The sequence below is a fragment of the Diorhabda carinulata genome, chromosome 2 (assembly GCF_026250575.1).
Source record: "Diorhabda carinulata isolate Delta chromosome 2, icDioCari1.1, whole genome shotgun sequence".
NCBI classification, from domain to species: Eukaryota; Metazoa; Arthropoda; class Insecta; order Coleoptera; family Chrysomelidae; genus Diorhabda; species Diorhabda carinulata.
Genome location: NC_079461.1, coordinates 26,835,956 through 26,862,763, shown reverse-complemented (window position 1 = coordinate 26,862,763; position 26,808 = coordinate 26,835,956). Strand labels below are relative to the sequence as shown.

At 32.2% G+C, this 26,808-nt stretch overlaps 1 protein-coding gene across 1 annotated transcript; it reads right to left on the bottom strand.

Moving 5' to 3' along the window:
• Positions 1–496: 496 nt before the first annotated feature.
• LOC130904147 (myotubularin-related protein 13) lies at positions 497–22,499 on the bottom strand. Its single transcript, XM_057816736.1, has 24 exons — positions 22,290–22,499; positions 21,627–21,712; positions 21,032–21,187; positions 20,850–20,978; positions 17,929–18,390; positions 17,174–17,862; positions 15,380–15,488; positions 14,822–15,169; positions 14,179–14,576; positions 13,769–14,061; positions 13,086–13,229; positions 12,718–13,007; positions 11,994–12,397; positions 11,736–11,938; positions 9,786–9,999; positions 9,301–9,663; positions 7,664–8,102; positions 7,113–7,516; positions 5,866–6,013; positions 5,455–5,664; positions 5,058–5,208; positions 3,460–3,663; positions 2,721–2,803; positions 497–659 (listed from the first exon to the last, which is right to left on the bottom strand). The coding sequence occupies exons 1-24, from the start codon at positions 22,342–22,344 to the stop codon at positions 570–572; spliced, it is 6,072 nt and encodes a 2,023-aa protein (XP_057672719.1). The 5' UTR covers positions 22,345–22,499; the 3' UTR covers positions 497–569.
• Between the last annotated feature and the right edge of the window lie 4,309 nt (positions 22,500–26,808).

Below are 26,808 nucleotides of genomic sequence, written 5' to 3'. Positions count from 1 at the left end.
AAAGTTGTATTTATGAAATCAGCTTTCACTGTACTTTATCAGCTTTCACTGTACTTTTTGATGACTTACAAATAATCTTTTGTACCATACCCTGCCCAAAACTGAGCTTGTCCTCGGGACTGATAAAGATTAGACGAGATTCGGGATAATATGCTTAAACAACTTACATGGGGAATCAAACTTAGGGTCTGTAGTTGGTTAAGTTTGTGATATCACCCTTTTTATGCATTATCACTATTATTGCTCGGTCTCTTTAGGAAGGAGTTATTTGTTTTATTGAGCAATCATTAAACAACTTTCAGAGAGCTCGATGGAGAAATGAGCCTTTGCACTTTATAACCTCGATAACCAAACTGTCATCGCTAGGTGCTTTGATGTTTTTCATATCACTATTTTCAATTTTTATTTTATCAATAGTCACATCTTCATGTTTGTGATGATTACTTTGCAGTTGCATTGATATTTAGATAATAAGGGTAATTCCAAAAAATACCAATATATAACAAATTTTATTAACTTAAAGTTATTTGTAAAACAATTCGTAAATTTTTAACATTGGAATATTCCATTTATAGACAAGCTTGGAGCTTTTCAATCCATTCTTGAGCGGATGAAGCGTCTGTGGCACAAAAATTGTATGTCCTTCGACTAGTACGCAGCTACAAACAAAAAAATACTGTCACATATATACATGACAATCCTATGATAATCAGAGTAAATAAACTCCTGTACAAAATTAACCCATCATTCGTCTATTTCTCGATATTCTTTATTTATTGATAACTTACTGTGCGACAAATAGGCCATGGACCTTGTTGGACAGTGACAGTTGTTATTTAAGTTAACCATAGTATCACATAATCTTGTTTTGGCAGTAATTCGTATTAAACCTCGTTTTAGACTAAAACTGTGTTAACATTTGAATTGTTTTTATTCAAATGTTTCATACAGGGTATAACATTATGGGATGATTCGGTATGTATATCTGAAATTACTGGTAAGGTAAAGAGTAAAAAATCAGCCTCAAGTAGAGGAAAAACCACATGCTGCTTTATCAAACGCTTTCGTTATATAAGAAAATTGCTAATTTGTGATGTTTCATACACGTACAACACAATGGGATGATTTGATATGTAGATCAAAAATTACTGGTATGGCAGAGTCAAAGATCAGGATCAACTGTTGTTAGAGCAGATAAAAGGTGCAACAACTGTCATGAAATATGACCCAGAAGACAAATTTTCAGAAAAAAAAACATTCAAATATTCAATATCTAGAGGGTACTAGTTTTTAGTAATAGAGAATTTTACTTCATTGGGAGTCTGTGAAACTTTCTCATCACAATATATGGATAGGCCAGAGCAAACTAATCACCCCAGGGCCGGTATTCTTAACTCACTCTTCTCACATCCGAGCGATCACAAAGGAAGTGATTTGATTGGCAGCGATTTGGAATTTTTAGATTCTGATGTACCCCTTCGCTCGCAAAATTGTATTTTGTCAAAATAGTTTCTAGTTCTGTACTTGTGCTGTCGATTAAATGCAAAGAATTCTATTCTAACCTAAAACCATTAATTAATAGTAGCAGTTTATGAGCTGTGAAATAAAGCAACATGAGTGCAGTCAATACATCCAATACATTATATTTTAAAAAGAGCCTAAAATATTTCAATACTTTTGTGAATGTATGGACTAACCGATGATTGGGAGATACCCAAACAATAATTATTACCTATATCTTGATGATAACTACCAGTATCAAAAAACTTCAATGCTGCCCATAACTAAATGAAAGCATTTAATTTTAACGTTTAGAGAGCATTATCAACTTTTAATAGTATATCAATTATACATATATACAATGTACTACTGCAGTTTTTACAGGTTCGTCCAAATATATGCTTATTGTGTCAAAACATATCTGAAAGTTTCTTTGATTAGCCGAAATATTTTTTTTAAATTTGTCACATCACATTTGTATTAGACGGTCTCTTAAAACAACTCAATAGGGCTCTGCAACAATTTCTTCAGCTTCTTCTAGTTCTTCCAGCAATCCAATATACAGAAGATCATCCATTACTACAATCTCTTATATATGACTACAATTATAAATTATTTATATACAATTATAACATTATTAAGATATCGTTTCGATAAAAATGATAGGTAGAATTTTGTATTTACATGCGAAAGTGAGTGAAATTAAGCACTCCTCTTTGGCGGGTGCGTTCCTATTGCGAGGAGAGGGCATGAGAGTCGAGACAATGAATTTCGAACCCCTAGTATTCTATGACATCGATATCACTCCAAGCGAGGACCTGAGAATACCGACCTAGGGTAGAGATCATTCACAAAAGTAAATCACACAGGCATTTTTTTGAAAAAAATAAAATTAAACCTGTACTAGATACGCTTAACATCTTACTGATATTAACAAACTGTGCTAGTTTATGTTTTACATTTGTTGATGATCTGCATACTAGTTCATAAGTGAATAAATAAATTTACAGAAAAATATTACTAGTAGTTTCTGATATACGTATCGACTCTGTCCACTGAGGTATACCCTGTAGTTAGAATTTCCACATTATGCTTAATTATATTAAACATGTTAGTTTTGTGAACTAATTTACATTAAAACTGTTATTTTTTAAATTTAATTGCAACTCATTATATTCAAAGATTTGTTGAAAAATCCTAGCAGAATTTTCAATACTTACATCAAAGAAAGATTTGTCATCTGTCTTTTTTGGAGTGCCAGGTGCTGGAGGGGCCGGGTTTACCGATATCACTTCAGCCAAATCTAAAATCAATGGTAACAGTGTGATTGAAAATTTATTATTTATTTTTTTTTATTATTATAAATAAAATTTTAATAAAAACTTCGTTTCAAAGACAATGTAGATAATACATCTTTATAGTGATTTAGAGCTAGTTACAGTCTTCTCGTGAAAGTAATGATGAGTTGAAAGTTCTGAAGCTGGTGGTAAATCTTCATAATGAACACACTGTTTACTAACAATTACACTGTCTGGCAGCGTTTCAGTAACCAAGTTATCAACTCAGGCAACCAATTGTTGAGCTTTATCTGAAGATGATAACTTGGTTAGAGAAACATCTGTCAAACAGTGTAATTGTAAGTTCAGTACGTGATGCTTGGCATTATCCAATATAACTACAGAATCTGCTTCAACAAAAGTAGTTTCTATTAGTTTTAGAAACATATTCGAATCGTCTTTATATGATATAGTTTTATATATCATTGCCAATACGATATTATGATGTTTCAAATTTAAAATCCTTGTAGCAGACTTACTACTTTTCTGTATTTTCAAAGTTTGATTTTATGTGTTTTGGCACTTCAAATTTTTTGAAACATAAACATTGTAAATTTGGTAAAAATTTTAATAATTCTGTTTCAAAACATTTAACACATAACAAACTTAAATCGTTCCTTACCTATGTAACCTTTGCAGTGAGAATCTTCCATGGCATCATAATATCTTAATTGATGTTTGATTGAATCAAGAACAAACCAACGTTGTTTCCAACCTTTGAGTAAAGCACCTCTTTTATAAAGATAGCCTTCGTGTGTCCTGTCTTCGGCCACATTTGATGAGAATTGATCATAGTATTGTTGACTAGATGTCTGTCTTGCACTTCCTGTATAATAAAAGAGAGTGAGTTTACTTATAAGGAAACGAAAATATTGTGTATTAATATTATTTGAATTTGAAAAATAAATTTTAAATGTATTTAGAGATATGCTACTTGTTATAACCAATATGAAGTGGAGCTCCCTTTACTACATTGCTATCATCATCACTGGAAGGAACAGAGAGGAAACCAGTGAAACCTAACCAATATAAGCTATCCAGCACCATACGGATTCTGAGAAGATGGGTCAACGACCAAGGAATATCGCTAGCAGCGGAAAAAACCAATTTGATCTTATTGACGAAGAAGCAGAAGACGAAGTGCTCTTCATCCAGACGAAGACATTTATCAAATATTTAGGATTCACGCTAAGCACGAAAGAGTTTTGGTGAACATATAAGAAAATGGGCAGACGACAAGGCATCAACACAATCGCTAAGCCGAATAAGAATTATCGGGAGTCCAACTGCCACCAAAAGAAGATTGTTAATTTCAGTCACAAACTCAATACATTTGTACGGCGCAGAGATATGGGGAGAAACTACGCAAACAGATATCCATCGCAGGTAGCCAGAGTTCAACGCAGAGTATAGTATGCAGTACATACCTCTCTGTATCAGAACCAGCAGTATTAGTCATTGCGGGAACTATCTCAGTAGAACTGCTAGCACTCGAACGCAGGATAATATACAAAAGAATATGGAACGGGGAAAAAACAAACGGAATCATCGACAAAGTCGGAGTCACGAAAGAAGAAAGATTCGTGACAATGGACCAATGGCAACAGAGGTATGATACGGATCAACGAGGTAGATGGACTGCCATATGTCGAAGGCTGGATAGAGAAAAGTCACGGAGAGGTGAACTAATTCCTCACCTAACTACTGTCTGGACATGGTTACTTTCGTAGGGACTATAATCGCGACTGAGGAGAACTGAGACGCCGTAGCTGAGTATATAGAAACTATTTTACAGACGAAGAAACGGGACGGTTTGGTGGATGATCAGTTCACGCCAAACAACAGCTAAAGATATTACAGAACAACGAATGAACAGATCAAATGCAAAGCGAAGAGCAGCCATTCTGTGAAATGCTAACGCGGGTCCAGGTTGGGAACCTCAGAAAGATACAGATTAAAGAGGAAGGGTTTTAGTAGATCATACAGGTACAGCACCACACACCGGTCGATCTCATATGGCCAATGATCCTGTTCAAATAAATAAAATGCAGAATAACAGTTATTCATTTCTCCAACGCAATTTTTTTTAGTAAAAAATGTAATCACTACCATATTTTTATCTAGCTATTCTTACTACAATTGTGAAAATAGACCTTTTGTATAAACTACTTGAGCTTTTCATATAACCTTAACTATGAAACAAAACATTTCATTACTTACCAGAACTTACGGAAGCACTGTCACCAGTATTGCCTTGATTGTGAGATGTCGTACTGTCTGTGACAGATTTATATTTAGTACAATTTTTAGGGACACTTTCCATACATTTTTCATGGCAACTATAACCGCAATCAATGCATCTCATACCAGTCTAAAAATAGGTTTAATTAGGTCGCTATGAAACTTCTTTTTCCATTAAAACTATTTTAAGAAGCATAGTTTGCCATCCTTAACACCATCATTATCTATTACCATTTTTGGAATTTGGTATTATTACTTAAGGCATAGAGAGGTAATTAGTCACAAAACATACAATTAGGTTGTATTAGTATTTATGCGATATAATACAAAACTGTAATGGCAATAGTCTTTTAGTTTGGCTATCATTTGTACATACCTTAACAGGGCCCCATAATAAATTGGAACAAAGATCACAATAAGTGGGTGTAGTGCAGTTGTAACGTTCGAATCTGTGCGGATGGGAGTATATAAGTGATGATTCTGCAGCTCCAACCATCTTACCTCTCATTAATATCTCCAGTGTTGAACGCTTATGAACCAAACGACCATGAGATCTGACCAAAGCTGTGCTAAAGGAAGCATGTCGCTGAAAATGTTTAAAACAAATAAATTTTTATCAAATAATTCCCTTGACTTGTTTTCAATGAACATAGTCATTTCAAAATCACAAACTAGGTAGTTCAAAACAAAGAATTAAGACAGCAGCAGCTCCTGAAGAGATTTGTTACCTATGATCGTATCACTGTAGCATAAAAAAAGGTATAGCAATATTACAGATAATACTTACTGTAAGAGAATCTGTTAATGGTATCTCAAGCTTATCCCATAATACTTTCCATTTTTGTGGCAAGTGACCTAAGTCAGATTCAAGTTTATGAATTTCTTCTAAAAAGTGACTAAAAGCATCTGGAACTGATTTCTGCACATTATCATATCTGTAAATGGAAAAATGATGTTAAGCAAGTATTTTTATACATGCAAAATTATGCACGATTTTCTATTTGACTAAATCTTTTAATAAAAGAATTTTAAGTTTCTTCTATTGGCTTAATATTGTTGACCCTCAAAGTTTCTACTTGGAATAGACTTATGTCTTCAAGATTGATAAGGCTTATCAATACTTTGTACTACTCTGCAAAACATTTAAATTTGTGCAAAAAAGCAAATGAGAAATTGATGTAATGCTGCCTAAGACCAATTATGCTAATGATGACTCATTGGTGATTCATCATTAAAACATCCTCTTAACTCCCAGAGATATATTGTTGACATATTTGAACCCAAAAGGGTAACTTGAGCTTCAATTGTAGAAGAAAATTTTTTTCGTACAAAAGAATGTTTCACATACCACAAGAACCATCCAAAATAAACTTGAAGGAATCGAAATCTAATGGTATAACCCATAACAGGCATGACCTTATTCCAATAGAGCATCTTTGGAATGTAGCCATAGTCGTTTACAATTTTAATTAAAATTGGATTTTGTTTTGAGCTCTTTTTAAAACATCTTTTGTCAAATCTTTATATTTTATACAATAAAGATTGAAATTAATTTTATGTGTATTTATAAAGTTTTAATACCACCTCCATATAGAATTTTTTGTATTAAAATTTGTTGTACTTTTTTTAAATTAAAACTTTGAAATTGTGCATGTAGTTTCAATAATTCATTTTTGTACATAATCTCGCTATAGTTCGATACAGTTTCTTTAACATTTAATACTGAAAATTTCACAGAATTATGGGTTCCAAATTTTTACAATTGAGTTTCTTTTATTTATTTATAGATATAAGATAGTCCCTTTTTCTTCTTAACAATATAAATTTTTTTTATACCTGAAAATTTTTAAACTAGTTATATATATTTCTATAATCAATACAAATAATATCAAAACCAAAGTAAATGTCGTGAGCTAAACTAACAACAATTATAAAGTTTCGAGAAACTAATTAAGAAAAATATCCAAATAATCTTGATGCCTACGTAAATTCAATATTCCGTTGTTTTATAAATTTACAAGTATTTTATCTTACCCTAAAGACATTATTTTTCTAGATTGTGAAATTCCATCTGCAGCTTCAGCCTCCTCTTCTTGCTGTGTATCCATCTGAATTATTTCGGGATCATAGCTTGGTCCATACCTCAAATCTTCATTCAAATAATAATTCCAAATTTCTAGACATGGTAAATGTGATTGAGGTCTCAATACTGGCTGTTCAAGATCTGGTGTGTATAAGAAATTAAAAAACATGGGATTTCTAGCATGTTGTTTGTCAATGTAATCAAAAACACTTTGACCCAAATTATGTCCTTGAGTAGTTGAAGCAGTTCGACCTCCGGGATATATATTTTCGTCATCAGATGCAGCATCGACACTTTTATGATGGGAAGTCAATGAACCACGCTTATCTTCAACAGCAGCTACCCCACTTTCTACCTATATACAGATAACTATTTAGATCACACATATATTTTCCTACATTTTAATGATAGTTTTAATATTTTTTAAATTAAATTTAATTCTTTGAACATGATCAAATTTGAGCTTCTATTATTTAAAATTTAGAATTAATAAAATACTTACCCTCTCTAACTCACAATCAAAAAGAAACGTTCTAAATCTGCAAGATACAGAATGATAGGCGAGAAATTTTAAATAGTAATCGCTGAATTCAAATGCTAATGGATACTGCTTCTGGATCTGATGAACAACATCGAGAAATTGTAAGAAAGTTGGTGCGAATCCACCTGCTTGCGAATTGGCATTGAGGTTACTTCTATGGCTAAATCTATGCCCAAAAGCTATCCACTCCTTTTCAACTAGAATTCTAAAACCTTCCATTGTGCGATATTGAGGATCTAAACATAGTTGTGCTATTGAAGATACTTGTGCTGTTATATCACATCCTTCTTCAAGACATATTGCCACAGAAGAACCTTGAAGATCTAGAAGATCTACTACTGCACCAGAAAGTTGCATGATATTTTGTATCTGTTGCAACCATTCAGCATTTTCAATTAACCTTTATGAAAAAACAGAAGAGTTCATTAATTAATCACACTATCGCCTACTTGACTGGTATACTAAGATATTAACGGATATTGAGAACATAAAGGGTGCGACAGCATAACTTCAGTCGATTTTTGCCGTAACAGAGACGGGTAAATGAAGTTTCTCCTGATACAATACAGTCCTAAATATAATCCTAAAATTCCTTCCAAAAACGATTCAATTTACCCATAAATCAATTTTCATTAATCACTTCAAACAAACTGCAAGTGTGAAAAGACGAATAATTACCATTCAGCTCAGTGGATCACCTGGGAACATTCATAAACCAGGAGCTTCAAAGTTGCGACCACTAAGGCGTTCTGAGAGCAAACATGGGTCTGCTCTTTCAATCGTTCTTTGAAACGAATTATTCATGCGGATTTTTATACAAAATAGCGATTGTGTAGAAACTTTATAAAACATAAACCTGTGAGGTTCTTCTGGAAGTTGTTCCTTAGGTACTATTGTCTTATGATTAATCCTTTTTTCATTTTTGTAGAACTATCAACAAACAAAGTATACACTACTTATGTAGAAACTTTGTAAAATGTTCTTCTGGAAGTCGTTCCTAAGGATGATAATGTTTTGTTATGAATCCCATTTTCATTTTTGTAGAACCATCAGCAAACAAAATATACACTACTGGTCTTTTATCAAATTTTAAGAATTAGCTACAGTATAACATATAGTTTTCTCAGACGAAATTATTGGTCCTTTGTTCTTTAAAAAAAAAATGGAATGACAGTGAATCAACATCAGTATGTGACCATGTTGAAGGAATTTTATTTAGCAGCTAGATCATTGTACTTAGTTTCAACAAGATGGAGCAACTACAAGAGCATTAATAGTTGTTTTAAGGGAACTCTTCCCAGAGCGCCTCATCTCAATTAGGGGCGTTTTGGACTAGTATATCTGCTTCCTAAATTTGACTATTTGTAAATTTTTCTATGGGATTTTTAAGAAATTCTATATTAATGTGAACAGTATGAAAGCCCAAAAATATTTGAAATCCAACAACTAGGAAGATAACGTGTAATATGAAAAGAAAAATCTTCTGATTCATACTATGAGTTTTATTATGTTTTAAATAAAGGATGTTTTGCTTCTACACCCTATATAAAGGGAAGTTATTTTTCACATAAAATTTATGTAGTTATATTCAATCTTACCTACAAAAACTGTGTTCCGGCTCTGCATTTGGCGAACTTGGTAAACATGCCCTCATTATTTTTTTGAAAGCTGCTCTAGTATGTCTGATGTCATAATATTCTACAGGAATAAATTCTGCTTTTGGTGCCGAATCCATTTTGATACCTTTCATTTGAGCTTTTTCGCCTAATATATAAAGTGCTGCTTTTTGCAAAGTATGAACACCATCCACACCTGATTCAACTTCATTGCTATGACGTATATTAACTTTACTTGTCTGTCCAGCAGCCAAAGAAGCTTGTGACGACTGACGGCGATCCTTAAGTGAGCCCCATCTACCAAAATTTTTAGGACCCTTACCACCAGATGAACGGGGAAAAGCACTGAAAATGGAAAATCATTTTCTCAAAATTATAGGAAATCTGTTCGTATTTTGCATCCCAAGCTTAAAGAGATATATCAAAAATTTAAAATAAAATTTAGATCTCTGAATTCAGAAACTCACCCTAGTGTCCCAATAGCCTTATTGAAAGCGTTTGTCCTTCTAGCAACTTCAGGTGTCAACGTTGTACATGTTAAAGGATCTTCAGCAGCTAAAAGAAGTGAGTCAATACTTAATGAACTGTCTGACATGCCCCATGTGGATCTATGTGAATAAACAGGAGTGGCTGCAACAACAGCTAACAAGTACTTCTCTTGCTCTGTGGATGAAGTTGTTTCTGGAAAAAGTATATTACATATAATTGGATAATTTAAATAGTCCCTCAGGTTTTTTTACTCAGAATGAATTATTCAACTGCTGTATATGTTTCTTTTTTGGCAGAATATAATACAACAATTTTGTGGTAGCTTCATGGATTTCTTATTATTCATATCAAAAAATTATGGTACCTTAGTGAGGAACCAAAAATATAAATTTCACAAAAGATACATTGTTTATTAACTATTTTCACAAAAGATACATTGTTTATTAACTATATTTGGTTAGATTTTAATACTTATATCTTATATAGATATCTTTCAAATATATTTAAATTAGGTTCATGTCTAAATATATAAACTATTTTTTCAGAATCAATTAAGGATACTTGGGACAGATTAATATAACATAGAAATCAATTTTTGAAATTTGGAAAAAAACAAGAGGGCAGTTTAAACCCAACACTGTATATAATTATCAAAAACAAAATAGTTAAGGAAATCAAAATCAATATGAATACCTGAGTACAACAATTGGATGGATGGAACCTATGGAAATGAGTAGCCTGTTAAACTTTGATGATATAGTCTTAGCAGCATATTGGTAAAGTAAAATTCGAAAGCTAATGTCCACCTGGTTATCATAAATAGAAAAAATTAGAGTCAACATAAATGAAACCAAAAATTTACTATACACAAAATAAAACAATACTGGGACACTAAAATATAGACATGGTAGTGAAAATAAAATTCTATAACACTAATTATAACATATGCATCAAAAAATTGGATAATTAAAATAAAAGAAGATACAAAAATATATATGATGAGAATTAACACTTGAGTTAAATAGAGAAAAAATTAAGGTGACAATATAAAGTTAAGCTATAAACCAAATAAAAATCAATAATAGAAAAAGTAAACAAGAAACAGCTGAATTGGTATGGACGCAGATATAGGGTACCGATGGGCAAAGAAAGGAACTGGGACAAAGATAGTAATTAAGGCAATGAAAAAAATTGAAGAAATGGGTATAAAAGGGACTCGAAACCTCATCTGAAATTTGAATGGGTAAATGGAAAATATAAAAAGATGATAAGGCATGTATCTCTGGAAATGAATGAATTAAAATTTTGAAGTAGCATTATTAATATTACCTATTACCTTGAATATTTTATCTTGGAATTTGAGGAATGGCATTCCCTAACTGAATTTGAAATTTCTCATTATAAAGGCCATCAAATCTAAAAAGTTTAAATAACTGAATCTAAATGTTATAAAAATTATTATTAAGCAAGAAGCCTTTAATGTGAAAACAGGACAAATTGAAGCAAAATTAAAGCTGACAATGCAAAACGTCACTCACCAGTGAACCAAATACAATAACTATGTATGTAAGTTGGTTTTTCTCAAACCATTGGTGATAATCATACTGAACACAATGTTCACCTTCATTACACCAACACTCACAACTACACTATCTGAAGCACGTTTCAATAAGCAAGTTATCGTAGAGACGAAAGTTAAATAACTTTGGAATATGAAGCTGATAAATTAGTTATAGAAACTCATGCCAAACAATGTAATTGTAAATACAGGTGTAAGGGTAGTAAAGCGTGTGTTAAGAAAGTAAGATTTTAATTTGCATAGTGTATTACAATTATTTATTTGCACTACTAGTTTCACCTTTACTAACAAACTGTTGCTGTTCAGTATTCCTCCCCATTCCACTTGCCTTGTAAAAAATTAAACTTACCTGTCGAAGTTGCAGGCGCTGGGTGACTTTTAAGCATACCCATTACACTTTTACCGTGATGACCAGCACCTCTTAATAGTAATGCTCTTGTTCTTGGGTGACGCCAAGTGATACAAGGAATGCGATTTTGTCGATAGCAACGACAAAACTTTCTTATACTTTCATCTGTAACAGATGCAGGTACCACCAATAATGCTGGATAACTAAAAAATGAAAATATCCATTAGATAATGGAATGTTCTTGTTTAATTTACTCACCTTCTACACATCATGTACATGAAATTAACAGAGGTTAATCTAAATTGTTCTGCAGAAGCTTTAGAGGTAGGCGATCCACTATTATTATAGATTCCTAGCCTCTGCCAATCTCTAACATAACTGCGTTCTTGGAGTCGTTCTAATGTTTTAGCGTCAGTAGGAGTTGATGTTGGTTGTCCCGTTTCAAAAAGATCCATGGATACATTATCATCTATGCTATAATCATCAGTAAGAGGAAGGCTCATTCGACCAGGTGATGTCATGTATTTATTACCGTTACTGATATTAAGATTTGGAAGGACATACTTTTGTCGTTTTGACGAAGATTTTTGTTTAAATCCAGCTTTTCGAGCAGTTTTAAGAAGAGTTTTTTTCGCAAATCCTTTTAGTGTGGCATTTTTCTCCTTGAACATTGAATTAATCAAATTTAAATTTATACTTAATAGATATTTATTTGAATTTAACTACAATGTTTAATATCAGTTTAATTAGAATAATAAGTATTATTACTTATCAAAAATTTGCAAAAAAGGTATCTCTTAACTGTTCTGCAAGAAAAAATGTGTGTTGCTTCATTCAAATATATAAAAATTAAAATTATAATGTAAATTTCATGATATCTAATTATCAAGTAGATAATAATAATGAATAATAAACATAAATGAGCTCCTAGAAATTACATTCTATTCACATTTGTCTTCTTTGCACATTAATATAAATTTACCTTATTTTTATGTAGTGGTGTTTGGGTGACCACTACTTGTCCAGTAAAAGCAAAATGATGAAAAACATCTGGTGGGTGTCTTATTTTATGAATGAGTTTTCTGAGTGTATCCACATTCTCAGCCGTTACTTCTTCATCAAAAGCAAATTTCATCAATTGAAATGTGCAAGACCGTAATTGTAATCCTTCTTGAAGCCACTGATCAAGATGCGCCAAATATTGAACTGCTACTTTTTTCTCTTTTGTTAGGGAAGCTACCGGAAATGCACGCACCACCACGTGTTCACACGCTAAAAACAGAACATGTTGGAAACATCATGTTTATTATACTAGATATATGGAACAAATCTATTAAAGTTGAAACATACCAAACGAATCACAAGGTATGCCTTTAAAAATAATGCGGTAATTAGTAAGAAATATGGCCCCTTCGGCTGGTAAAAGTGGTGGGCCCCCAAGTAAGCCTGAGCTACCTTCTTCTCTGCCATCAGGAAGGAGATACACTCTTAAACCTGTAAAAAAGACAATACTTTATTGATATTATTATTAGCACACCAATATTAATTTTTTTCCTACTAAATTTTAGATGAAATTGAGATAATACTAAGTATACTCTCTTCCTAATTACATATTTGTTTCAATTAAAACCATATCTAAATTATTTCAACTGCTAATTGGGAAAAGACAAGAATTTTCTAAAGAGATCAGCTTATTTGGTATCAGAAAATTATTAGTAATTGACTATCTGTTTTGCAAGGATCTTAGACCTCTATCATACAAATAACATTATTTATACACAATTCGATGATTCAGTTCCAAGTTATTTTTCCCAAAAGGTGTAAGTATATATAAAAGCATTATAAATAACATAATATTTTGTTGAAAACATTAAAATTTTGATTGAAAATGAATATTATTTTTATTGTAATAAAAAATTCTTGGAATAAATGATTTTAACTATCTTTGAAAATATAACAGATGAAAATTTGAATATCTAGTTATAATAAACTAATTATCAATTAAATTTCCACTACTATCACAATGCATATACCTTCCATAATCATTTCCTCTCCAACTAACATATTGGGTGTTAAAATTTTTGGTTTTTGAATAGGGGGCAACCGTTTTGATTCCCTATGTACTGCTTCCAAAGTTTCAATATGCATATGAACTACACCAGGTATCATTTGGTGCAAATTGCGAATGTGTTCTCTTGTAACTCCTCCTTCATTGCATACTTTATCTATGAAACGAGACACCATCTTTATAACCATATTACCAGATTCACCTGGATCTTGATCTTCAAAACCTGATTCAGCATCTATACTGTCGCTTTCAGCAAAACTGAAGAAATATTTTCATATGATTGTTTATATTTAGAAAATTCTAATTTCTTGTTATTATAAATGCCATACGTTTTTTCAAAGTAAAACTCACTATATTCAAAATAGAAACACTCACCTATTTGCAATACTGTTGCTTATTCTTTCGTCATCAAATAAATCATGCTTACTAATTTTATGTCCCATATCTAGAGGGATCAATAAGTAAACCATTCTGTTGGCATAATGTATTGCTTGACTATATATGGTATTCTCTTCACATACAATTAACTCCTTCTGTTTATCGTTATTAATTGACGGCCAAATTCTCATTTGTTCAGCTGCTATTTCCAAAGTAGTTGCTTCTTGAACTGGAATAAAAGTCGATCGTCGGTGCCACAAATAATCTTTAGAATCTTTAGGTGAAGCAGGACTCAGTAGTTCATTATCTAAACGAGGTGGAGAATTATCTGTTCTCGACATATACAATGCCTTAATATCCTTTTGAACATCTTGATAAAATGCAGCTTCCCAAAACTACGAAAAATTTTTTTGATAAAAATATGAAAGTAAAATTGTGCTCAAAATTGAGTCATCATTTTATTTAAATAATGATCTTAACTAACAAAAGTTTGGAGAATGCTACCAGTACAAGAACAGTTCCAACATGCTACAAACATGTTCATCACTTTAAAATTTCTAGTTAATGTCATTATTTAAGCATTCCTCAAATGTACTTTATGTCTATTTAGTTAGTTGTTTTTCAGAAATAATAGAATTACCTGTTGGTTATTCCAAACACTGTGTTCTTGAATGCAAGTATATGCAAACTGGATAATTCCAGTGCATAATTTCCTACAGAATATTGTGGCAAGTGGTAAAAGTGTGGCGGCTACACCATGTTCATCCATTGGGGAATCATCTTGTAAAGCGCAGTTCATTAATCGAATTACTAAGTCAAATTGTTGGTGTTCCAACATTGCTTTAGTGCCACTTACATGATGTGAAAGTTCTTCACAGAAAGCTAATCGAGCTTGTTTTGATTGTAGAGCCCGTAGTACTGCTGGAAAGCTTTTTCTTGCGTCCGAAATTTTATTTTCAAAAATACAATTAATACAATTTCTCAGAACCTACAAACGTATTTATTATTGAAAACCATTACATATTCCACAAGAAAATCATAATTGTTTGGAAATTCACAATGTAAACATTATAGACAGTTTATTTAACCAAAACCATGTCGATTTATCTTAAGTCCAGAGTTGTCTATTGTCCATAATGTACAAAGTCAAAAAATCAATTGGTAATAATAAAGTTGAAATCAAAACTGAACTAATTACCTCTAACCTTCTTGCTGAATTACTAACTATATGCTTGTTATCACTTAAATTTGATATGCTTGGTCCCATAGGTACAATTCTGGGCTGTACTGGTCTCAAAGATGATAATCTGAACATAAAATGAGAGAAATTAGAAATTTTTATTTGTGTACATGATAATCTGAACATAAAATGAGAGGAATTAGAAATTTTTATTTGTGTACATGAAAATATGATGCCAGCTAGAATGATTATGTTAAATTAAATCTTCCAATGATTTAAAATCAAACCAGAGCGATTTATCTCCAAATAAAATAGAACATATACTTGTAGTAATTCTTATAACCAATGTTCATTAATCTTTATAAACTAGCTGCAATAATTGAAATTTTTGGGTCTACTTATGAAAATGGAAGCAACAGATCTAAAAAAAAAGAAATCCATAGATCACTAGCATCCAAGATGCAAATATTTTATTCAAGACTGAAAGGAATCAAGAAAGAATAAACTGAACAATGTAAATGATTTTACTAGGAACACAGTATAACCAACATCCTACACACTTGAAAAACTATAAACATATAATTTTGTGAAGCACGCCTTATTTTTGAGAATTAGGTTGCTCGTTTTTATTATATGCCAATATCCTGATAAAAATATATTATAAACTCAAAATTTACATTTTGCAACATCACTTTTAAAATCTGAATACCAATTTTAAAAAATCTGTACATAATTGAATTTGCAATTCCCATTGGGGTCCCTACCAAGTATTACATAAAAGTATCTGGATAATGTATATCTAGACAATCTTCAATATATAGTTAAACTAAGAAACATATATTTTTTGAAGATGTATGTATGTATGGATTTTGGTGTATCGTATACACTCAAACCCAAAGGATCTATTGTGTCCCCCTTTTTTGATGCCATACTGGAGGACACAGTGTTTACAGCTGATCCGTTAATCCTACTCCTTTCAAAAAGTTTAGAATTTGGGATGGCTGTAATTGCCCGAGATCTTTATCTTCTATTTCAAGTGCTCCCAGGTGTAGTGCTCTAGAGTTTCTTAGTGTTTCACATTTCGAGAGAATGTGGATAGAGGTTTCGTCCTCTGTACAACAAAATTTGCATGCCACAATATCTACTGAGTATAATGTCTTCAGGTGTCCATTCAGACAACAGTGCCCCGATAGGACTCCTTTTACCTGATACATTCAGAAGGTTAGTTTTCCAGAAGAGTCTGTCTCAGCCCCTGTAGGTTGCTCCAATAATTGGTTTTTTCCTGTCTACCTCCTTTTCCAGTGCTTTTCCATTGTTCCACAGAAGGGTTCGGGTACCATGAAGGGATTGTCTGCCCCTGCTTTAGCGAGCTTATCAGCTATTTCATTTCCCTTCACTAAGGTGTGTCCCGGAATCCATTATACTGTAACTTTTATTTTCTTGCCTAGCTCGTTTAATTTTTTTAGACAGTCCCAAAAGGGTTTGAATTATATGATGTTGAAGCTTAGAACTCTAATGACTGCTTGACTATCGGCCAGGATGATGATCTCCTGTTTACGATACTTCCTCTCTAGATTGAACTGAACACATTTTGAAATTGCATAGATTTCTGCTTGAAAATGCTTGGTGCGCTGCTCAGGCTTTCAGAGTGTTTGTTTCTGAGCCTGTTCATTCATATTCCAGTTCTGTCTGCTTTTTATAGATACAAAAACTTATGTTACTCATTAACACCTTCAAAGTAAATCAAAATATATTTAAATATCAGGAAAACATTCACTTCTATCTAAGCATTGAATATTCTTAAATACATACCTTGATTTTAAATTATTCTTTGAAAGACCTTCATCAATAATAGCTTGTACTTTTTCTCCATTTATGGCAGGATATGGTGGCTGATGAATTCTTGCAAATGCTCCTTCGGGAGGAACTAAAATTTTTTGTGCATATGATTGAGGGCTGGGAATTTCATTAGTGTACAGTTGAGTAGCAAGTTCTTGAATATGAGTGAGAACTAAATGAGTATCTTGTGCTTCAGTCTTTAATAATTCACTAATGTTACTATACAATTCATCCCATATATCACATGGCCTCCAAGGCGGTCCCCTTTCAGACACAAAACTAGTAAAAAACATAGAATCCAAAACTCTAGTAGTAAAATCACAGTCTTTTAAATTCCGTTCCCCTAAATAAGCAGCTTTATGGAAAGTTATCACTGGTTTTGGATGTATTCGAATAATAGTAAGACAACTTCTATAACCTTGCAGCAATTGAGCAAACGTCCTCATAAAAACGGCACGAATTTCTTTATCTAACATAATACATTGAGGAGCGCGCACTGACAATGGTGGAAACGCGTGATCTGCAAAGTTAAGTTCAGGCTGTAATAAGAGGCTGAGTGCTTCTTGTGTTGAGCTTAGTAGAGGTTCTGGTAGAAGTGGAAGAGATATTCCATCTTGGATTGTAATTGATCCTCCATCCAGATCAGCTATTATTACGTCCATCTGAAATATCAACAGTTTCATAAATATAGAAGTGTAAGCTTAAAAATGTTGAAAAACAATAATTACCAATTCTGCTACTTCTGACTTCAATGATGAATGAACTCCCATAATAAATGGAGTTGGGGTTGACAAAACTTCTACTAATGGAGCCGGTAATAATGGGATGTAAACATGTGTATAACGAAATGGATACATTAGTGCTGTAAGGGCCCTACAAGCTTCTGTAAGTCTATTGTAACTTTTTGAATGGAAAAGTATTTTATGTTCCGTCATAATTGCACAAAATAATTGCAATACATTTCTGATACCTAACTCGTGGAACAATAAACTTACAGAAGAATGAGTAACTGGAAGAGATTGTGATAACGGAGGTTGCAATGCCTGACGATCTCCTGCACCTATACTGAATCTAACTTGGGGCCCACCAGGAGGTGGAACTTGGATACAACCTAATATATTTCCTACTAAGGTTTCAAGTGGCACTGGCATATTTTCTATGTACACTGAGTAGATTATCCCCAGACAATTCTGCAAAAAAGACATACCTAAATTCTGTTATACAATCTTATCCAGCAATTTTTTTAAAAATAATGATTATGTATATATTTTTAGGTTAAAAAAATTAACCTTTTTCTATGTATGAACAAAAAGGGATTATGTAATGAGATTATTCCAGTGATTTATCAGTTAAAAAGGAACAAATCTAATAACAAAGGTTTTGTCCACACCTTTTTCCTAACTTATAGATGTCACATGTCAATTGGACTATTTCTTTTTTTTTTCAAATATTTTCCCATTTAGTTGATTATTGTGACTCAGAAGGGACTTCTGTTTTTTTCTAAAATAAAAGAATTTTTTTTCAAATCCTCTTCATTTTTAGTTAAATTTGATAGAATTTTCAGATCCTGCTGAAGTGATATTATTCTTATTTGCGCTGCTCAATTGCTGCACATAATTAACTTTTATCCTGAGAGGAGTAAAATGGCTCAGATTCAGATTCATCCAATTCTGATTCCTCTTAATAATTATTTATTGCACCTATCTCTTCGTCATTCTGCTTCATTATTTTTTTGCTAGTTTGAGCATTGATTTCCAATTATGAGCTAGATAAGTTAGTTTTGCTGTCATATGTTAGTTGATTGCCCTTTTTATTGTGAATGCAGCCAAATGTTTTAAATGATCTGTCAGTGGCAGCAGATGTTACATGTGCCCCAAGAATTTTTCTTGCAATTTTTGCTAAATCACAGGTTCCTCTTATTCCTCGCAAACCAAGTAAATTATTTACATGATTATTGCTTTCTAGTCATTCCCACACGGTCTGAACCAAATTTCTCGCTTGTTTCTGAAATCAGCCATGTTTTCTTTCACTTGAAGTATATCTAGCCGTGTATTCTTTTCTGTTTCTCATATGAAATTTATTGTCTCAAGCATCTCAACAGGATTCAGTTTACAATCTTGTGCTGCTGGATCAATAAAATCAGCTGCTAAGTGAATTAGTGCCATCGTGGCACTGTCATGCCAAATTCCCTTCTACTTTTGAATTTCATTAGAAATGCCTGCTCTTCAACAGATTATAGTGGAGAGAATGAAAGCTTCTCAATGAGACTGCAAGTTATTGAATTTTGTGATTATTGTAGGAATTTGTGGCTCATTAGATTCTAGAGCTGTGATCATATGGACAATCGTTTTTATCAGCTATATAAGTCAGTCAACTCTCACCCAGAAAACATCAACATTGAGAATTCTCTTCTTTATTTATTGCTTAAGGTATGATTTTATAAATGCCCAAAAGTTGGGCGATTAAAAAGGCTTTGTGCAAATTCTTGGGCATTTCCTCATTTTATAAATATCCAGCTCATTGGACATTTGCCTGGCCCATATCACTAGTGCTAAGTCACATCCTTATCCCACAAGAAAAACATTACACATTATTATTACTGCAATACATATAAGCTATACCACTACTAGACTAACTAGTAACTAAACATTAGATGATCATTAAGAATTGTAGCCACCAAACCTTCATATAAGTTTCCTTATCTTTTTACTTTACAATTGCTTGACTTTTTGACAATTAATTTGGATTTCTAAACTGGTCTGTTCTTCACCAATGTTCCCCATTCTCTCACATTCAATGTTTGTAAGTCTTCATGAGCTTGATCAGTTCATCTGATATAGGGTCTGCCTCTTTATCTACTGCTTTATAATTTGGCATTCATGATTCTCTTAGACATTCACTTGTCCTCCACTCTTTGAATGTAGCCAAACAATCTTAGGCTCTGTGCTTTAATGAATTGATGTTTTCATTGCCTAGAATTTCATTCATTTCTCTATTATATCAGATTCTACAGTCTGCTTTGTTCGTTCTAATTCTTCCATACATTCTTCTAATAATTTTTCACTCAAATATTCATCTTTTTTGCTCTTTTAGTGTCTTCACCTGACATTCACTTCCATAAGTTACATTTGGTCTTATTAGAGTTCTGTAAATTTTTAGCTTCATTCTTCTTGTTATTAGTTTGTTTTTCAGGAGCTTCAGGTTCACAAAAAAGCCCTATTGCCACTTTGTATTCTTTCTTATATACCAGTACTTGGTTTGGCTTGGTTTATATATCAATTATTAAATCTTCAACTCTCCTACAATCTTCTAATGCTGACATCTTCATAAATACAGTTTTAAATTCATTAATAACAAGGCCAAACTCTTTACATTTTCTTTCTACATCTTTGAGAAGTTCTATTGGTGTTTCTTTATTTCTGACTATTATACAATTTTCTTTTATCACGAATCTAGAGTTGAAAAAATTAAATACTTGTTTCCTTGCATCGCTTTTGGAAGAATTCTAAGACAGTTTGGTTACATTATTGATAATGCTATGTAAATGGTAATCACTGGTAATATTTAATCAAAATATTTACTTGTTAAACATAACAAATTAATCTACAAAGTTATGTGAATAAGATGATTTTAATTTAAGTCTACCTACCCTAAATGTTTCTACATAATCCAGTCTGGATACAAGCACTAAACATTTTGGAGCATACATTATGCTGTGATGAGAGATTATTGGTATTGGTCTAACTAATGGAGTTTCCCCTTCCATTGCATCTTCCTCCTAAAATACGAGAGTATATAAAAGTTAGTGAAGTATTATAATTATAAAGTTACCTCATCTACTGGCTTGCTAGGTGTGATAGATACTGTTTCATTAAAACATAAACAAGCACAGTAATGCCTGTTTGCGTCTATATCTGTAAGTACAGATACAAAGAATTTGGGCTCTTGTTTTTCTGACGAAAGTGTCCATCCTTGAGGCTGGCAAAACTGAAAAATAAGTAAATTATCGTGATTATTTTGAAAACAATATGATTGTTATGTCAAATCTTATAGTTATCTGGGTACTCCCATTACTTCATTTTATTCTTTTACCCTGTATAATTGCTATCATATGACATTTATCAATAAAAGTGGGCTTCTTTATCAGTGAATGCATGGTATGTGTTGTTTATAAGAGATTGGAAATGTACTCCTAATTGTGTGATAGCTAAATATAGAAACTATGATCAAAGTAATACAGTAACTGAATACTGATATAATAAACTGAAAAATTGATATTTTTAAATAATGAAATCAATTCATCATCATCCTAATTATGTCTGAAATCATTCCTGTAAAAACTATTCACTAAAAAAGTATTTTTAAACCTTAATGAATATTTTATACCAGTACTATCACTCTTAAGATGTTAATAAATTTGTATTACCCATTCTATTCCTTCAATAAAAGGGGTATCTGGCCAATCTTTCTCTGGGAATCGTTGTAAGATTCTTCCATTACTGATCCCACTTCCTAAAAATATGCAGTAAACTAATTAGTAAATACAATTTGATCAAATAAGTTTTTCAGTTCAATTGGTTATTGAATAAAATAAATCTAAACACAAGAAACCAATTAATTATGAACTGCCAAGCTTTATTAATCATTAAAATTTATTGTTTGTTTAGTTTATAAGTGAGAAATACGTACATAAACATCTATTTTAAAGCAGAAAAAAACTAATAAGTAATTAATGAATATCTTGAGAGAAGCAATATTTTTAGGTCTGATGTAATATAGTCAAATCTGATTTTATTCCTATAGGTAGAAATTATATTTAATAAAGAAGCTATTAATTTGAATTGTAATAATATATAAACATAAATTCTGAAGGAAATGAACACTAAAATGTAATAAAGTCATTTTTGATACAACTTAAAGTTTAAATCATTTTATTCATATCCTTAAAGTATGTATTCCAAAATGTTTACTTAAACATTAATTCCAAATCATCAATAAGCATTAAAGATTTCTTTTTATATACACAGAGATCAATTAGAACAAATATATAATCTTTACAGAATATATTAAATAAAATATTGATACACACTTTCTTTTTCGTGGTCATATCCAACTACAACAAAATAATCAGCCAATCGTGACATTTCAGTTACAGATTTTCTTTGAATATTCTTCTCCTCGAAATCATTTTATATTTATTCAAAATCTTCCCTTACATTACAACAAAAGGTACATTTACTTTAGACATTATAAACATAACCTCACTAACTACATTTGACATTTCTTAGTGACGACTGACCACGCCCGTTAAGTCAAAAATCAGTATCTTTAACTTACAAGCACGAAGTAGAAAATATTGTTTGCACCAACTTTAAACACTTTGAGCACCACTATATGTTATTACATATTGAAAACCAAATCTGCTGCTTCTGTCTGTTCGCAGTAAGGTCAAAAAATAATGAACGAATTTTTTGCGATTTTCACCAGTAGATAAAGTGATTAATGAGGAAGGTTTATAAATGTACTTTGTCAAGGTTTTGTGTATATGAGTTAAAACATAAAAATAATTGAGTAAAATCAAAGCAAAATTGCCTTATTCACATTTTTCGAAAATTGAGTTGAGATATTACATTTTTTAACTATATATTTTTTTCGCAGCAATCGCTAAATTTAAAAAAACCTAATAAAATTAGCTATCGCGTTTTTCATACTGATGACGGGTCTCTCTCGTAGCGAACTTTCAAATTGACTATGTTTTATATGAATGCCAGAATTATGGAGAAAAGCCATTATATTACCTATATACAAGAAGGTAGACAAAACATTGTGTGAAAATTATAGAGGAATAGCCTTGCTAGACGTCACATATAAAATATTCGTATCAATTTTGAAAATAAGATTAGAAATATGCGCAGAAAAATTGTTACGATAGTACCGAGAAGGGTAGAGGAGCATCCGACCAAATTTTTATGATAAAACAGCTGATTATTGGCTGTTATGAATATGAGATACCAGCACAGATCCTTTTGGTTGTTTTAAAAGAGCTATCGATAGTATGAATTCAACTAATAAAGATGACACAAACAATGTGGTGAAAATTATTAACAAGAAAAGTGAATCCTTTAAAACACAACAAGGATTAAGACAAGGCGACCTCCTATCAACGGTACTATTTAATATAGCTTTGGAAGGCGTAATAAGAAGAACCAGTATCAACAGAAAATACATGATATTAGCTTATGCTGATGATGTGACGTTGATAGCAAGATACAGAAGAAAGCTTGAAGAAACCACAAAACAACTAATAACAGCAGCAGAAGAGAAAGGCCTACACTTCAATAATGTCAAAATAAAGTTTATGGAAATAAAGAATAAATGTGGAGCCAAAAGACAAAAAACAATTTCACAGTACATAAATATGATGGGACGTTAATAGAATTCGAAGAAGTAGAAAATTTCATGTACTACTAGGAAAGGAAATCGAACTAACAATTGCCAAAAGAAACAGCTGTGCAGGCAGCCTTAGAAGAACATTAACATCTAAAGAGATATCTAGATGAACGAAAGATCGAATTTGTTAGACAATTTTGAGATCCACCCTGACATTCACCTGTAAAACTTGGGTAATGACGAATAAAACTAAACAGAAATTGGAGATAAAAATACTAAGAAGAATTTTTGGTGGTAAGCAGAGTGAGGATGAGAAAGGAGATCAAAGCATGAAATTTATACACTTTTCAATGAGTCACCAATCAGCGCGTTTATAAAGATGAAAAGGTTACAATGACTGAGTCACAATGCTTCAAACCCTCGTTTTTAAGATCTGTGCGTCCAGCACAGATGCTATTTCCCCTTGCCCCTCAAAGACCAGATAAATGTTCGGGCTTCATGAGCTTAAAAATCGTGCTTTAAACACAAACTGTAAAATAGACGTTCTGTGGGCATTTTTTTCGATTTACATTTGTGTTTGCTTGAAACAAACTTTTCTTATATTTCTTAATTCAGAGATGAATTGGGAATATGCATTATTACTTAATGAAGGAGATTATAAAAGGGCTTATGAATATTTATATAGTAAAAAGTGTAGTTTCAAAGAAGTGCCTCCATAGTATTCGTATCTTTTATTCAATTAATCAGGTATCTTGTATTTCGAACACGGCAACAACTGAGCAAAAAATTTGTGAAATGTTTTCCAATTTGACACAAAACCTAACGAAGTTGCAATTAATCCTTGTGTGCCAAGCTCATGAGCGTCGAGCCCATGGGTTTCGTGCTTAATAACTTGGAAAGCAACTATTGTTTGTTTTCACAGTTTCTTAACTTTTGAACTATATTTGTCATTTATGAGCGTATACCGCTTAAAGGTCTCGATACAAACGTAAAGTGCGCATATTTTTCTTTTATGGGAACCGTTTTAACAACAACAAAGTTGATAAAATCAATGGAAATAAAAAACACATAAGATTTTTTTGGGAACATTGCAGACACCTAAAATTTTTAACACGAGCCACAACTTTCGAAAACTAAAGCCATTTCAAGATATTCACTTTCAGTCGATAGAATTCACAGCAAGTAATAAAGTCAAATGATGAGATTGTAGTTGAAAATGGTTGAATTAATGTGGATAATTCTTAATTTTGATCACACTAATATGGTAATCTCATTTATGGGCAATTCTCGCGAGATCTTGAAATTCCTGTCCTAGCATTTTTTAGAATAACCCTAACCGACTTGGTTGGATGTTTTTTATTTCGAAAGAACATCATCAAGGCTCATTGTCCCATGAAAAATAATCATTCCCGCACAGCGTACCAACAGTCGATAAGTAGGTATATTTCTGAAGATTTTGATAATACTCTCATTAGTTTTTGATAGTTGGTAGTACGGTTCTTCTTCTCTATTGGCTCCACCTCCTGTGGTTTATCCAGAACATTACATAAATGGTGGTTGCACCAGGAGAGTTAGATAAAGAAAGGTTTTTTTTTCTAGAAGTAAAAAAACAGCTTTAGAAAGTAGCTCATGCGAAAGTAAAAATATTCTCTACCATTCTTCAACTATTATAAGCTAAGCCATGCATCACAACATTGGATATAAACGCCTACTATCTACTTAGTGTTAAGCAGCCATTTCGTATTAGGTATTTGACTAAAACCTCCGCCGACTTCAATCCTGGGACCAAAAGCAACGAATAGATATTAATAGGGGCTTGATTATACTTAAGCAGTTATTTGTGTAATTCGTACAATGCATCGTACTCGCAATGATCTAATCGTACACCCAATTAACATGGTAAGTATCTTCCTTAGCATTCTTCTTCTATTTTATTTTTGCTGCTATTATCGGTCTTATAGCCACTTGTTAGTTTGTGAAATGTGATTATCAGGGATTTAGGATGGGGAGGCCTAGGGCCCCGGGCCCTCCGACGTGAGTGCTTAAAATTAATGTTAGGAGGTTAGGTTATACTAGGGAAATTAATAAAGGAATAAAGCAATGGAGTGGAACTTAAGCTGTAAACTTACTGCGTGTTCTAAGAAGTCCGAGCTCCAACACTAATAACTTGACTATTCGAAAATTAAGGATTTAATTTATATTTTAAAGAAAAACCACTTTTACACGTGTTCATTTCAAAAGTAAAGCACCTTCTTTCTGGTAGTACGGTTACTTGTTTCGAGTGGCAAATTGACATTAAGTTTATTACTGTAATTGTTGGAAGAAGATTTCATTGAAATTTGTTTTCTAAAGATTACATTCAATCATTCCTTCGCAGTGAAGAATAAAATAATAATTATAATTCAATTTTGATGGCGTAGTTAAGTATGTTCTTGAGGAAGAAAACAGCGAAAAGCTAGCAGGTAATGAAAGGTTATGGTGCGAGATTTTTTTAAGTTATGATTTGTTTTATCATTCCATCAAAATCATTTCCTCATTTTGAATAAAAGTGAGATGATGATGAGTTATGATTTTCAGACTAGATCGAGGAAAAGTTTACTACTAAAACTTTCCCCAGTGTCCCGAGTGGTCCTATGGCCCGCACACAAAAAACATCATTTTTTGCACTTTCGGAAAACAAAATTTTGTTCGCTTATTTGTCCTTTGAATTTTTGCTTTTATCTAGACTGTACAACGTGTTTTAAATAATATTATATGAGTACAAAAATAATGCCTTTGGGTGAGATCATATTTACTTATCTGCTACATTTCTACAATTTAGAAATATGTGATTGATTTACACCTGAGCTCTTTCTCAAGGGTTTGCAAGACGTTTGATTTATGACTCATCCAAATTTTGGATAGTCCTCACAACAACACATTTTTTCCTTGAGTTCTGGAGAAGATTTAAAATAAAATACGTTAATGGTCATAGGACCGCTCTGGGCTATGAAGAAAGTTCAGTTGCGGGCCTATGGACCGCACCAGGGCTCAACGTGTTTAGCCAAATAGTACAAATTTAAGAACAAATAAGATGAAGGAAGATTTAAATATTCTTCATTAATTTATTGATAGATAATTTAGAGATTTCATGAGAATTACCCTTATGCATTTAATTAGAATCGAAAGTATTATAATAACAAATGATTAGTAAATAAACATTTAAAAAAAACTGTGAA